The 14,855-nt window shown below is 41.4% G+C and overlaps 1 protein-coding gene across 4 annotated transcripts in view; it reads right to left on the reverse strand.

The window, feature by feature from the left end:
- SH3RF1 (SH3 domain containing ring finger 1) overlaps positions 1 to 14,855 on the reverse strand; it is a 238,819-nt gene that overhangs the window by 216,708 nt on the left and 7,256 nt on the right. For all 4 annotated transcript variants that reach the window (XM_033942181.1, XM_033942153.1, XM_033942174.1 and 1 more), the window contains exon 2: positions 9,443 to 9,940. In XM_033942181.1, the coding sequence (XP_033798072.1) occupies positions 9,443 to 9,823 (381 nt within the window). In that variant the 5' untranslated portion in view covers positions 9,824 to 9,940. The remainder of the gene's footprint in view (positions 1 to 9,442; positions 9,941 to 14,855) is intronic.

Consider the following 14,855-nt stretch of genomic DNA (forward strand, 5'->3'; position numbering starts at 1 on the left):
CTTTGCAAAGAGAAGTGCAACTGTGAGGAGGCAGCCTCAGCCAGCCAGAGGAGGTAAACACCCACAGGAGGCATGGAGGCACAAATTCAGGATGCTGAACGGAGAGAAAGACAACGAGGGGCACATTGGGACATGGAAGGGAGGAGGAGGGTCACTTTGGGACAAAGAAGGAAGGGAGGGAGCACAAACTTCGGACAAAGGATGAAAGGAAGAAATAAAAGAGGGAGACATAGGATGGAACAATGGAGGGAGTGAGGGAAAGAGATGCCGAGGTGGGGAGGGAATAGAAAGGGAGAATTGTTGGGCATGGGTCTGAGTGAGAGGAAAAGAGATAGTGTACATGGAGAAATGAAGAAAGCGGTGAATTGAATTGGACATAGGGAGGAAGAAAAGAAATTGTTGGGAATAGGGAATTGTTGAGCATAGGGAGGGAGAAAAGATAGACTGGATATGGTGGTGGGAGAGATGTGAGGTACAGATGCATGGAATAGAGAGAGATGAGAGGGAGAAATGTTGGATATGGTAGTGGAGACGGAATAGTGGGATGGATGACAAACAAAAAAGTGAAAACTTCCTATCTTTTCTTTCTATTTAAAACTACAGTACTTTGAGTAGAGAATGACATGGGGAAAAAATTTGCCCCATCCCCAATAGCTCTGTCCCCCGTCTCCACCCCATCCCCGCAAACCATCTGATCCCTTCCGCACTTTCCCTGTGCGCTGCTTGCACCCAATGTTCAGTCAATGGAGCTGGCATTCGCTGATGTCTAATACAACTCAAATATTCATTGATTCTCAGTTATAGCTCTTCTATGTTCTCTTCTTGGTGTGTGCAATATATACATATATTGAGAAATTTAGTTTGTGCTGTTTGAACATATATTGTTTTGATGGCATGTGATGGTTTGAGCATGAGCAATATTTGTGTATTTTCTTTTGTTTTTAGTTTAAACACATTATGCTACCCCTCCTGATGATGCCGTATTGGCGAAACAGGGTAGAGAGGAGCAGAACATTACAGCAATCGGATTTTGAGCAAGAGAGTTGTGTTTCACTTGGTTGAGTTTTCCTGCAGAGCCACTTCGAAAGCAGATCTTCATATTTCAGCTGAGGCACTGTAGTGCCTGCATTTAAACAGATAAGTATTAGCTTCATAGATGGGGACAAAGAAGTGTGATGATGGTCCCTTAACAGTCTTTGGCAGCTCATGTGCAGGAGATTTGGGCGCTGAACACTTTGACCCGGATTCTGTATAGGACGCCCAGGAGGGGCGTCCTATACAGAATCGAGCCTACATGAACCCCAATTCTGTAACCGACGTCCATGTTACAGACGCTGGTTACAGAATCGGGTTACAGTAGATGCGGCCGCTACACTTATTGCAGCAAGGGATCTCCCTGCCGCAATAGGTATAGCGGCTGTGGCTGCCTGTCTCCCCACCCCCGACAATCGCTGGCAAGAGGGTGCCTAACCCCTCCTGTCAGAGTGATGCCCCCCCATGTCTCCCGATCAGGAGGGTGCCCAACCCCTCCTGCCAGAGGACCCCCCTCCTCTGGACCCCCCCCAGTCCCTCCCCAACCTCCCACTAACCTTTAATCATTGGCCAGACAGACGGGTCTTGCTACCGTCCAGTCAGCAGGCCCGCCTCGTTGAAATGAGGCGGGCCTGTCCCTTTCCGGCCCATCCCCGCTAAGCCTAAGGCCTAATTGGCCCAGGCTCCACATGAGATCGCACCATGGAGCGATACATGGGCATTATAACATTCTTAGTCTTGTTAACCATCCTTTTTTTAATAATTCTTAGCATCCTATTTGCTTTTTTGGCTGCCGCTGCACATTGGGCAGAAGATTTCATCGTATTGTCTATGATGACACCCAGATCCTTTTCTTGAAAAAAAACTGTTGAACCAAAACTGGTGGAACCTAAGCACAGGAAACCAACAGAACGGGATAGAAGGAAAGGAACTACTGGGCTTAATAAAACATTTGAGGGATTTTTCATCCAATACCGATGGCTTTCAATAGCTTTCCTGTGATTTCAAAAACATTTTCCTGAACATGCACTACAGAGGCTTCATGGTAGACATCAACCTTATAACCTAGTCTAATCAGAATTTCTGAATTGCACTTATCCAGTGCAGGTTCAAGGCAATTTACAAAGTAAGAGGTCAATGCAGGGACATGGGGAAGATTACATTACGTTGTAGAGCAGGGATCTCAAAAGTCCCTCCTTGAGGGCCACAATCCGGTCGGGTTTTCAGGATTCCCCAATGAATATGCATTGAAAGCAGTACATGCACATAGATCTCATGCATATTCATTGGGGAAATCCTGAAAACCCGACTGGATTGCGGCCCTCAAGGAGGGACTTTGAGACCCCTGTTGCAAAGGAAGGTTAAATTGTTGCAAGAAGCTGCCCAGAGAGAGCAGGACAGATTTGACGCTTTGGAGGCCGAGGAAAGAGGAGACACAATATCATCAAGGAAAATTGGGTACAGTTGCTTGGGAGGGGAGGGTTAATGGCTCACCACTGTATTGAGGAACATGCAAATGGGCAAGGATATTTGCTGGTGCCAGGATTGGAGGGTAGGCAGAGTTACTGTGCAGTGAGAAATTTATCAAACAAGTATATTTTCAGTCTTTTCCTGAAGGTAAGGTAGTTCCGTTCAGTTTTTATGGGCGTTGGAAGGATGTTCCAGGTTCTGGTGGCAGCATACGTGAAAAGGGTGTTGAATATTCGTTTATATTTCACTGCCATCATTCCTTATTCTTATATCCTGTAAAGAGCCACAAAGTCCCAATGACCTCTCCCCTCCATCCACAGAAAGGACTTTGCCCTTTTGGTCGCACTCCTTCAGAAGCGCATTTTGGTGGTGTCAGGTCAAAAGCGCGCCAGGACAAAGGCGCGCCCAGACAATTGAGCGCAGCGCGGAGGCGCATGCTGCTCAAAATTACTGTTTTTAGGGCTCCGACGGGGGGGGGCGTGGGAGGAACCCCCCCACTTTACTTAATAGACATTGCGCCGCGTTGTGGGGGCATTGTGGGGGGTGTGGGGGGTTGTAACCCCCCACATTTTACTGAATCTACTGCTCATGACGTCTGCGCTCCTATTGGATTATGGAGAGAAGATCATACAAAGATAAGTGCTTTTTTCCTTTTTCTCTTTTTGGCTTTCAACTGATATGTTTTAAGCATTTTGGGAGGTAGGATGGGAGTGTTATGATGCATTTAATAACACCACTTTTGATTCACTGTTGCCGGAGTTAAGAGGTGTTAACGTGAATGAGCACTATTATTCACTTAGAATTTTGTTTTGTATTTATTTAGATAGGGATTATTTTTAGTGAAAATTTATTCTGTTGCATCTTTAACATAATGCTTTCACCCCTCCATCAGTTCAATCTGCCCTGAGGATCCTAAGATGTTCAAATAGGTAAAAAAGGCAACACCAAAAGCCAGGATAATTGGAAGCACAGGAAGAAAAATAAGACAATAATAAAAAGGCAGAGATAGTATATCTCTGTTTAAGACTCTGGTCAAACCTCATTCAGAGAGCTGTGTACAATTTGGGAAACTGCTCCTTCTAAAAGATATAAAACAGGACAGAGTCGGTCCAGAGAGAGGCTACTAAAATGGTCTCTGGTCTTCATTACAAAGCATATGGGTGACAAATTTAAAGTTCCCATATATCTACTTTGGAAGAAAGGCAGAAGAGGGGAGAAAATAAGATTTAAAAAGTTATAACATATGACACTAAATGAAGATCTAGACATAAGCATTTCAGTTTCTTGACGGGATCGGGAAAATCAATGTGGCATTCTAATTCCAGAATAAAAAATTACATTGAAAGACAGAAACAAATATACAGACAATGATGGCAGGTAAAGACCATATGGCCTGTCCAGTCTACCATCACTTCCTCTCCACTAGAGAGCCTGTGTACTTGTCCCAAACTTTTTTGAATTCAGATACAATATTCATCTCCAGTTCATCAGAAGGCCATAAGTGGTAGGTGTGTGTATTTCTTTAGTCTCTCCCCTTTCAATTTCATCCTATGCCCCCTCATTCCAGAGCTTCCTTTCAATTGCCTTGTGGTCATTTGTGCTTCAGAAGCATTTAAAGGTCAACTTTTTTAAACTTCTAGCATTTGTATGGACAATTAAAATATGCTTTTGACTTTTATTGGCAGTTAATATAGAAAATTATAAACATTAGAATCCATCTGAATTATCAGCCCTTACCACAACTTCTCTAGCAGGAAGCTGTAACTTCTCTGTTTTGACAGATCCTTGGTGTCATTCAGCATAAGATTAAGACTGAGTCGTCAGCTTTCTCCACCGACTTTCCCTTTTTAAAAACAGTTAGCACCATCTATTCTACCCTGTTAGAATAGGCTTCCCCTAACTCAAAATGTTGCCCAGTTCTTAACAAATCTAAAGCCGCCTTCCCAGACTCATTATCTCATCCACACAGAGACTCCTCTGGAGTTCTGCACATGAGAGTTATTTCTGACCAAACTATCCTGTAGCTTTAGATTTCAGTTTCCTACTAGAGAATGGCACGGTGACAAAATTCATCACCGTTCCCGTCCCCGCAGATAACCGCGGGAAATAATCCCATATCATTTTCTAGTGTCTATTTCAACCTCAGTCCTTCTACACCAGCATTCTTCAAAGCAAAGCTTGCGGGTCAGTGGTTGAATCCATTCATACTCTGATTCTTCCCTCTCTCCTTAAAGAATGACACGAAGATGGTTTCCTGCGGTTATCCGCGGGGACGGGAACGGTGATGAATTTTGTCACTCTGTCATTCTCTATTTCCTACCTAATCCCTCCAGTGCAGCTTCCCACATGTTTAAGCTTGGAACTATTTGTTATAATGTTCTCCAGGGGCAAGTTCCGGGATATTTAATTGCTCAATTTAGTTTTTTTTAATACAAATCGTCCTTTCCGGATTACGTCCATTTTCACTTTTCCACTGGTAAAAGGATATACTTATAAGAGGTTTATACATAGGTTGATTTCTTTTTAGGCTGCTAGTTGGGATGAAGAATTTTGAAAGCTGTTAATGTTGTCCTCTTCATATTTGTAATTTAGAAAGTTATTGAAATCATTTATTTTTGTTAGATTTATGGGTAACTGAAAACCTGGTAATCTTTTATTATTAGAATATTGTCTTTCACAAATTTTGTAAATCACTGTTATTGTAAAGCCTCTTTACTCTTTTGTACGCAGCAATGAACTGAAAGGTATTTGCGGTTTAGAAATAATAGAAATGGAAATGGAAAAAGGAGTCTAGTGGATGAAAGGGAACTAATCTCCAGGAGATGCACAATGGACATATTCTTTATAGCAAGCAAATCAGAGCAAAAATTCATCAGCCCCACAGCAACAATTCCAGTGTGCAACTAACAAAATACAACTAAATTTACCCTATCATTATATCAGAATAAATATAGAAGTCAGTTATCTTGCAAATACCATTTCTTTGTAAAAGTAATCAAGAATCAAAATTAAGACACCGATTACAGCATTAAGGCCCTGATTCTATATAAGACACCTACATTTAGGCACCTCGACCGGAACGCTTAGCCGATATTTTTTTTTAATTGGCTTAATTGATGCTGATAATTGAAAGCGCCATAATAGCACACAATTTTAAACCAATTTTTAAAAATTTAATTAGTTGGTAGGCGCCTATCACTTCAATGTATACGTCTACACCAAGGTATGGTTAAGGACAGATTTAGAGCAGAGTTCGGGCACAGTCTGTCTTAAGACACTGGTATTTTAGATCAAGATAAACCTGGCTTAATATACCAGTGCCTAAGCTGCTAGGCATGATTCTACAAACAGCGCCTAACTTTGACTGGCATGCAGTAGGTTCTGCTTTTCTAGGCACCTACCAAGTTAGGCCTTAAGCAATTGTAAGTGTGTACTAATGTCCATTAGCACACTCTAAGCTTTCCAAAAGGTCTTCCTAGTGAATTACGCCAATAGTTTTTGTTATATCGCGACGAGCAACCTGTCCAAAAATATTCATTAACAATACTTACCTCCTCCTTTACAAAGCCGCGCTAGCGCTTTTAGCGCCGGCCGTGGTGGTAAGAACTCCGACGCTCATAAAATTCCTATGAGTGTCGGGGTTCTTACCGCTGCAGCAGGCGCTAAAAACGCTTGTGCAGCTTTGTAAAGGAGGGCCTCAATGAAGTATTAAGCTACTGCTAGTAGATTAATTTGATTCAGCCACTATATTTTACAATTTCTGCCTTTAACCGATTCACAAAATGCTGTCTTGATAGCAAAATACGTGACTATAGCTACAGATATATGAATGCCAAAAGAAAACAAATGCATGCAATACATCATAAAACTATTTGTATAAAAAATGCTAGAAATATGATTTTCCAACTATTAAAAAAAGTACTTCATCTGAAATTCTGCAACAATGGGATTCACAATAAACTCCTGAAAAACAGTTATTTAACAAGGTTCTCTGTGCCAATGTTGTCAGTGGAAATAGCTCATATGAAAAATTATACCTTTCAAACAAACTGAAGCCCAAAGGTAACTTTTTTTTTTCAGTAACTCTGGCAGCTTAATTGAAATCCATTAAATAACAACCAACTCCAAACAAGCAGATACTCTTTTGCAAGCAAACATTAGGGGCCCTGTCTTCTTTCTGTGAAATGACTGTTCTGAAAGACTAGCTTTCAGGAAGAAGACTTTACTGCTTATGAAAACAATGCAACATTTCCCAACAATAATTTCAACATGGAACACTTCTATGAATGTCCAAAAAAGTTCCTATTTTATGCAGGCAGTATAGGCACCTAAAATAAAATTCTCTAAAGAAGGTGTAAATATATCTACAAGCATGTTATACAGAAATGTAGACAGAGATCATGTGTTCTTAGCAACACACATTCTTGTATACTGCATTCAATATTATAGTAGCTCTTTCAAGTGGCGTAGTAAGGATGAGGGGCGATCGGGGCGGTGGCCCCCTTCCCTTTCCCCGTACCCCCTTTGATGTCACTTCCTAGGCGCGGGTCCCAGAAGTAATGTCAGAGAGAACGTCAAAAAGGTACAGGGGAAGGCAAGGGGGGCACGCGCAGCAAGGATAGGAGCGAGTGGGCGGGCAGAGAGGAGGAGGGGGGTTCCACCACGCCCTTAGGAAGACCGCTCCCAGGGCAGACCGCACCCTCTGCACCTCCCCCACTACGCCAACAAGATAAAAATGATTTTGTAATGTTACCCCACCCCCCCAATGACATTTAAAAACAAAAGCTATTCTATTACACATGTAGAGCCAGATTCAGAAAATGCTTAGCATGGACTCCTGTACTCAAATTTGGAATCAAAGACTTACACCTGCCGACACCTAGTGCAAATCCTTCCACCCTACTAGTGTTCTATAACATGACACCTAATTTCTGGGAGCACCCCTGATCCGCGGATGCCCATTCCATAGCTATGCCCTTTTAGAGGTTTGAGTTATGAAATTTAAGCGCACATTTTTTTTTTTTTCAATTTATTCAGTTTTCTATACCGTTCTCCCAGGGGAGCTCAGAACGGTTTAAATCAGGGGGTCTCAAAGTCCCTCCTTGAGGGCCGCAATCCAGTTGGGTTTTCAGGATTTCCCTAATGAGTATGCATGAGATCTATGTGCATGCACTGCTTTCAATGCATATTCATTGGGGAAATCCTGAAAACCCGACTGGATTGCGGCTCTCAAGGAGGGACTTTGAGATCCCTGGTTTACATGATGTGTGCATAACTCCAAATTACTGCAAATTAACACAGGTGAGGCTGGACTCATTTAGAGCACTGGTCTTTGACCCGGGGGCCGCCGCGTGAGCGGACTGCTGGGCACGATGGACCACTGGGCTGACCCAGCAGCGGCAATTCTTATGTTCTTAAGGGGTCCTTTTATTAAGGTGCACTGATTTAGCGCACGCTAAATGCCAAGGCGCCCATAGAATAACCTTTAGCATGCGTTAAATCGGTTAGTGCACCTTAATAAAAGGACCCCTAAGTGCCAATATACTCAATTAACTCCAGTAATTTAATGTTAGTACCTAATTGACTAATTCATTTACCCGAGCATCTGGGATCCATGACAAAATTTGGGGTGCCAAAATCTGGACAACCTATATAGAAGACAGGAAGGGGATAGTGTTTTCAGAAGTGGTCTTACAACTGTACTTCTAATGATTGACCACTCAAAATATTCTTTCTTGTACGATTAATAATGGAGAAATTAATGGTTTGTTTTCCCCATTACGAGCATCGGACTGGCCCAGTTGATAACATACAAGCACCTTATTTATTTATTGTATAGACATTGTCCTTAGATCAAAATAGGTTAAATACATTAGTCTACAGTGCTGGAGTTGTCTTCAGTTGCCACAACAAAACACTTCACTACCTGAAGAGTTTGGCTCATTACCAGTTTTCCTAATCATTGTACTACATTTGTGCATCTATTGCTTGCAACAGTGTATTCCAACCCTGTCCTGGAGGCACACCTGGAAAGTCATGTTTTCAGAGCTGCCACAAAAACTTATGAGACATTTTGGCATACACTGAAAAGAGCCAGTGTACACAGATCTATCTATCTTATGTATATTCATTATTGGACATCCTGAAAACCAGACCATATAAGTGTGCCTTCGGAACAAAGGCGAGAAACTAGCTTACAGGCTCTTGGTAGGAACAGAATCAGATATAAAACCAGCGGCATTTACCTTGGTTACCAGTTGTTTGTTCAAGACAAAATCAGTACAGCAACACCAAATACAAAAGGAAGATCTGCCTTCAGCTAATACAGTTTTCTTTTTAACTTATACGCTATTTTGTATTTGTTTGGTTTGTTTGTTTGGGGTTTTTTTACTGTGATTTTGTATGATTGTTTCTCGCTTAGATTTGTGAATAGGCAGGTTATAAATCATTTTACATAAATAAATATACCAATTTTGAATCCTCTTCAGAGACAATACAACTAATAAGAAGAGCAATGTACATTAAACTGGATACTAACCAAGCAGTATCCAACTTCAAGTTTATTAAAGTCTTGATATATCGCCCATCAGAGGTCTGAGCAGGTTACATAAAGACTTAGGGCTCCTTTTACTAAGCTGCGATAGCATTTTTAGCGCACGTAGGATTTTAGCACGCGCTAAACCTGTGCTATGCGGCTAGAACTAACGCCAGCTCAATGCTGGCGTTAAGATCTAGCACGCGGCAATTCAGCGCGTGCTAAAAACGCTATCGCAGCTTAGTAAAAGGAGCCCTTAGGGTTTTATTTATGAAGGACTCTTTCCAATCCTGGGCCTCTGGAAAAGAAACAAGGAGGCCTTAATAGCCTTAAGTTTTTTCTCCTTTTTCAGTCTGCTGTGCATAGAGGATGCAGAGAAATATGGTCCGACACCAGGATACCTACCCTTACTGGGGGGCTCCGTGCTTGCGCACGCTGCTGCAGTCCACTTTGAGAACTCTGAGGATCTTTTGTACCACAGATCGCTGTAGTTCCACTCTGAGCCCTCAATGCGTTTGTCAAGCTACTTCCAGTGCCTGCTTTCCGTGGTCTCTGTCTGATGCCATCCAGTAGCCTAACCAGTAGAATATTACTGGGAAGTTCATCCACGCCACAGTCTACCAAAGTTCTACATTCTGGACACCGAAGCTCACTTCGTGAGCTCACAATGCCCAGCAGACATCTCTTGCAGAAGGTATGCTGGCAGGGTAAGACTTTTGCGGAAGCATCCAGACGCTCCAAGCAAACAGGGCATTCCAAGAGATCCAACAAAGCAGATTCATCCATTGTTTTACTGACAGTACCTTGCTAAGAAGTCAGCATTCGCAGAGTTAATACCCAGTTTTCAGTAATCCAAATGGATTAAGTTACATCCATGCCTCTTCAATCTTTGCTCTGGATTTACTAAAGGAAAGAAAACATTAATTAACAAGTAGTTTCTTCTCAACACAATAATCTTCAAATTGTATTTTTCATCAACAGATGCAGGAACAAATTAAAGATAATATATTCAGGGCTTTTAGGAGGCTTGTCTTAACAGCAGAGCTGTGGAGTGGAAGTCGGAAGCTATTTTGGATGGAGTTGAACTTAGAGTCAGTAAAAAGTGTACCGACAGAGTCCAGCATCAGAATAAAAACATACAGAAACATAATGGCAGATAAAAGCAAAATGGCCCATCTAATCTGCCCATCCGCAGCATCCACTATCTCCTCCTCTCTCTAAGAGATCCCAACATGCCTGTCCCATTCTATACTTAGATATACATATCTTTGTCCTGGATCTAAAGCACTAGTATATAACAAGTTATATTACCAATACTTTAGATCCAGAACCAAAAAATTAAAGCCTAATATCAGTAGGTGTCAGAGTTAGAGCTGGAGTCAGAATCAGGCAGTAGAAAAATAGAGGCATCAACTCCACAGCTCTGCTCAACAGTAAACTTGCAAAAAGTCATTTTTTACCATACTGCTTTGATAATGGTCAAGTGTTAACCCTCCTTTTAGTTCAATAATTTTTATTGAGTTTTTACTGGAAACAATTTTTTTATTGAGCACAGCAGAGACAAAGAAAAGGCAATGAATACAGCAAAGAACACACAGGTGCACCAAAAGCCATACAGCAAATATATGCCAATCCCCAGAATCCCACCACCACCCCACTCCCCCCCACCAAACAACAATAACCAAAAGAGAAAAAAAAAATAAAAAAAACCCATCCAGTCCATCCAAGAAGGGAGGTCAGAAAAAGAACCAAGCAAAAGCAGAATATTCAGGGCTCTGGACTCTGATGAGCCCCCCCAAAATCAGAAAATGGACCTCCTGAAGAAGAAAGAAAGAAAATGAAAAGGGGAGAACAAGAAAAAAAAAAAGGCGGAGAAAAGCCAGGAAGAGGACATCCCAAGGCCGCGAACCCCTCACCAGTCAGTAAAATCAAATAGGCAAAGTATTAAGAATCAAACTGCAAGCTCGAGGAGACAAAGAGTAAATATAAGGACCCCATACCCGCAAAAAAAACTTCGACTGAAGCAAAGAATGATGCACTCGACTCCTCTCAAGCAGCATCAGAGCATGCAAACGGTTATGCCAAGCCCAATAAGAAGGAGCCCGATCTAAAACCCATTCCCCCAAAACAATCTTCTTAGCCACTAAGCCAGCCTTCCGCAAAAATAACCAACCTACCCCCGGGGGAAAATGGAAAGCCTCATATTTATCTAACAAAAACCTTGCCGGAGTAAGATGTTAACCCTCCTTTTATACAGGTTCTTAATTTCAATATAAAACCCAAGAGGGAATTTCAGCTCAGACTTCCACCTGGATATCAGCCAAACGCTAAGAATGGAATGTCATTGGATGGTTAGAACACTGAATTATAAGCCTGGTGCCTTGAAAATTTCACTTAACCTCTCAAGCCTCCCTAAATAGATGCACTATTCATTTATGGAAGAAAAAATACTCAACAGGTTCAAAGGATCACTAAAAAGTTGGCTTTATAAAGACGCATTTAAATCTTGAGAGTCAGCTTTATAAGGACCCATTTGAATCTTGTTACCTTCTGAGGCTTCCTCTCTCCTAAAATGAAACTTAAACGATAATAATTTTGTTCCCTATTGTTCTAAAAATTCTATGTTTTTCCTTTTCTCTAATTTATTTTAGATCAGTGGTCTCAAACTCATGGCCCGGGAGCCACATGCGGCCCACCAGGTACTATTTTGAGGCCCTCGGTCTGTTTATCATATCTTACATTTAGGAAATTACTGAAAACTTACCAATTTGATAAACAAGAATGTTGATTCTTTATTGCATATTTACGATGGTTTTATTAGGATATGTTTTTTAATTGTACCTTTTAACTGATGTATTTATAGTAGTAGTGTGTTTTTGAAATTGTATTTTTACTGAAATGTTTCAGTTCCTTTGTTGTGAACCGCCTAGAACTGTTGGTGGGGCGGTATATAAGAAAATAAATTATTATTATTAATAAAATAAAGGTTTCTTGATCATATGTCTCTTTAGCTATAAATTACAATATTATTATTAAGACTTAGCCAAAAGGAAAGATTTATAAACTATAAAGAGTTTATAAACTATATTTTATAAACTATAAAATTGTCATTTCTTTAATAAGACATTAACTATTTTTTGAAGCCCTCCACCTACCTGCAAATCCAAAATGTGGCCCTGCAAAGGGTTTGAGTTTGAGACCACTGTTTTAGATCATCCCGCTCACCTTTTATATGCCTGGTATTGTCTAAGTCTTGTGTGTATTGAGTGTTGTTGGTATCCTGAATTTTAATTTGTACATCGCCTTGAAATGAGATATTGCAATTTAATCAAATTTTTAAATAAACTTGAGAAACTATGAAATCAATATGGCATTGGGCTCACTAAAACTATAAGACACATTAGAACAGTTTCCAAAAATCCCAATTTAAAAATCAAAGAAAACCACTCCCTCTAAATCAGGATCCTATAAAAGCATGAAGGCCAATCATAAAATTGTCACAGTTCAAAACCATATCCAGTTCAAGAGTCCTCCACTGCCCCTGCTAACAAGAGCTAGAGATATTAAAGTAGGACTAGAACCCATTCACTGAGTCCAGGGCCTGTCTACCATAGAGGGGAAAAAATTTCCTAATAGTAGTCAAGTCCCATGCAGATCATTCCATGATGCACCATGCAGGGCAGGGCACTGCCATTTTGAAGGCGGCGGCCCAGAGGCAAAAGCAAGTGAGCATCATTCCTGCTTCTTCTGAGGAGGTTCTGGCTAGAATACTAGGGATTGTTTTTTCCAACTGTGGGGGAGAGGCTGGGGGGAGCACTAGACCACCAAGGCATTTTTTATATTAGGGGAAATGGATGGGAAAGGCAGGTAGAGTCGAGTTAGGTCAGGTCAAGTCAAGTAGGGGACCATTAGACTACCAAAGTATTTCTTTTATATTAGGGAAGGGAGTTTGGAAGTCCGATGTGCAAAAGTCAGAGTCTGGGGGCCATTACACCACCAGTATATTTTTTATATATATATTAGAGCAGTGTTTTTCAACCTTTTTACACCTATGGACCGGCAGAAATAAAAGAATTATTCTGTGGACTGGCATGGACCAGCGGTTGAAGAACACTGGGCTAAGTCGTGGGCCAGACCCTGCCCATCTCTACCCAATCTCCACCCCAGACCCCGCCCCCATAATAGTACAAATTGTAACACTAATGTTTCCACTTATTTTTCACAGATACACAATATAATCTTATTAACAACACATAATGGTTAACCACAAAATTAAACTACACAAATCACACTGACAGCAGATGTAAATTCTCAAAATTTACATAATTCAGTCACTAAATTCAAAAATAAAATCATTCCCCCCTACCTTTGTTGTCTCCCTCCCTCCATGCTGTACCTTACCTTCTGGCCTGCTCCCGCCTGGCTGTTTTATCCCGCCCCTGGTGTTATCTTCAGGCCGGCTCCCTCTTCCTCACTGATGCAGTGCACAAAGCTGTGGGCATCCCATGCCTCATCTGGAAGCCAAGGTTTCCGGTCCAGGCGCAGGACACGCGTAGGAGCCACTGCCCATGGCTTTCTGCACTGAATCAGTGAGGAAGAGGGAGCTGGCTCGAAAATAATGCCACATCGATCACACCGTGGACCAGCAGTTGAAGAACACTGTTTTGGGCCTGATGCACGTGCTGGCCCTGTGGACCGGCAGGAAATTTCTGTGGACCGGCACTGGTCCACGGACCGGTGGTTGAAGAACACTGTATTAGAGGAAGGAAAGGAGGTTGGGTGCAGGAAACAGTCCAGGGCAAGGCTGGGTTGGAGGAAGAGAAGGTATGCCCCTAGATACCTCTCCTCTCAACCAACCCTACCATGCTGTTCCAGGCCAGATGAAAAGTTTGCTGTGCTAAACACCCTTGAGAAATGCTTTACATGTAGCTGGAGGGTGTCTAATGACAGCATTAACATGCATTTAAATATGGTCTGTTGTAATGGGTTTGGTGCTTGCACCCAAACCATTTGAAAACAATAATGTGTGTGCAAACAGAACGTTAACTGCATGTTAACACCAGCAGCAGTTTTGAGCAATCGGCCCCAGTGCTCATTAAGCCCTACCAAGAATCCAAGCATTCAAGGGTATAAGAACAACTATGGACTATTATAAAAACATAAGTCAACGAATCTCTGTGTACAGCAAGTTAGAAAAGGGAAAGGGGAGAAAGAGATCAGTGTTCAGAAAATCCAAAAACAAATATGAGAAGGAGACAGACATTATCTTTTAAAAAAAAAGATGATAAGATAGTTAGCAACGAAAAGTACAAACAGGAAAATATTGTCCAGTCTTTGTTAAGATGTATAAATGAAAGAAATGAAACACCACTGTGGACATAGTTTAAGATAAAGTGAGGCTAGTGAGTAGGGGGACCAACAGAAGTTGTAAATCTTAACTCATTCCTTTTCATGTGTTTACAAAAGAGAATCCAATGTGCCTAAGGCAGGAAACCAGGACTTAAATGATTGTGGAATGATTGCAAATCCATTTACAGAGCAGGAAATACTTAAAGCAGGGCTTTCAAAACTTGCCCATTGATAACACAGTCAGTCTGTTTACAGGATATTCCCAATGAATATGTAAGAACTTGTACACACTAGAGATTCAATTTATGGAAATATTTATCAAGCTTACAGGACACCAGGCAACATAGTTTCACAACATGGATTTCAGTAAACTTTCAGACTGGTCCATATAAAAACTGCTAAAATTAGCCAGCATGGCAGAGCTGCTAATAGGGGTCTAGGACAATTCATCGCAGATGACTCAACATGG

The sequence above is a fragment of the Geotrypetes seraphini genome, chromosome 1, assembly GCF_902459505.1.
Source record: "Geotrypetes seraphini chromosome 1, aGeoSer1.1, whole genome shotgun sequence".
Lineage (NCBI taxonomy): Eukaryota > Metazoa > Chordata > Amphibia > Gymnophiona > Dermophiidae > Geotrypetes > Geotrypetes seraphini.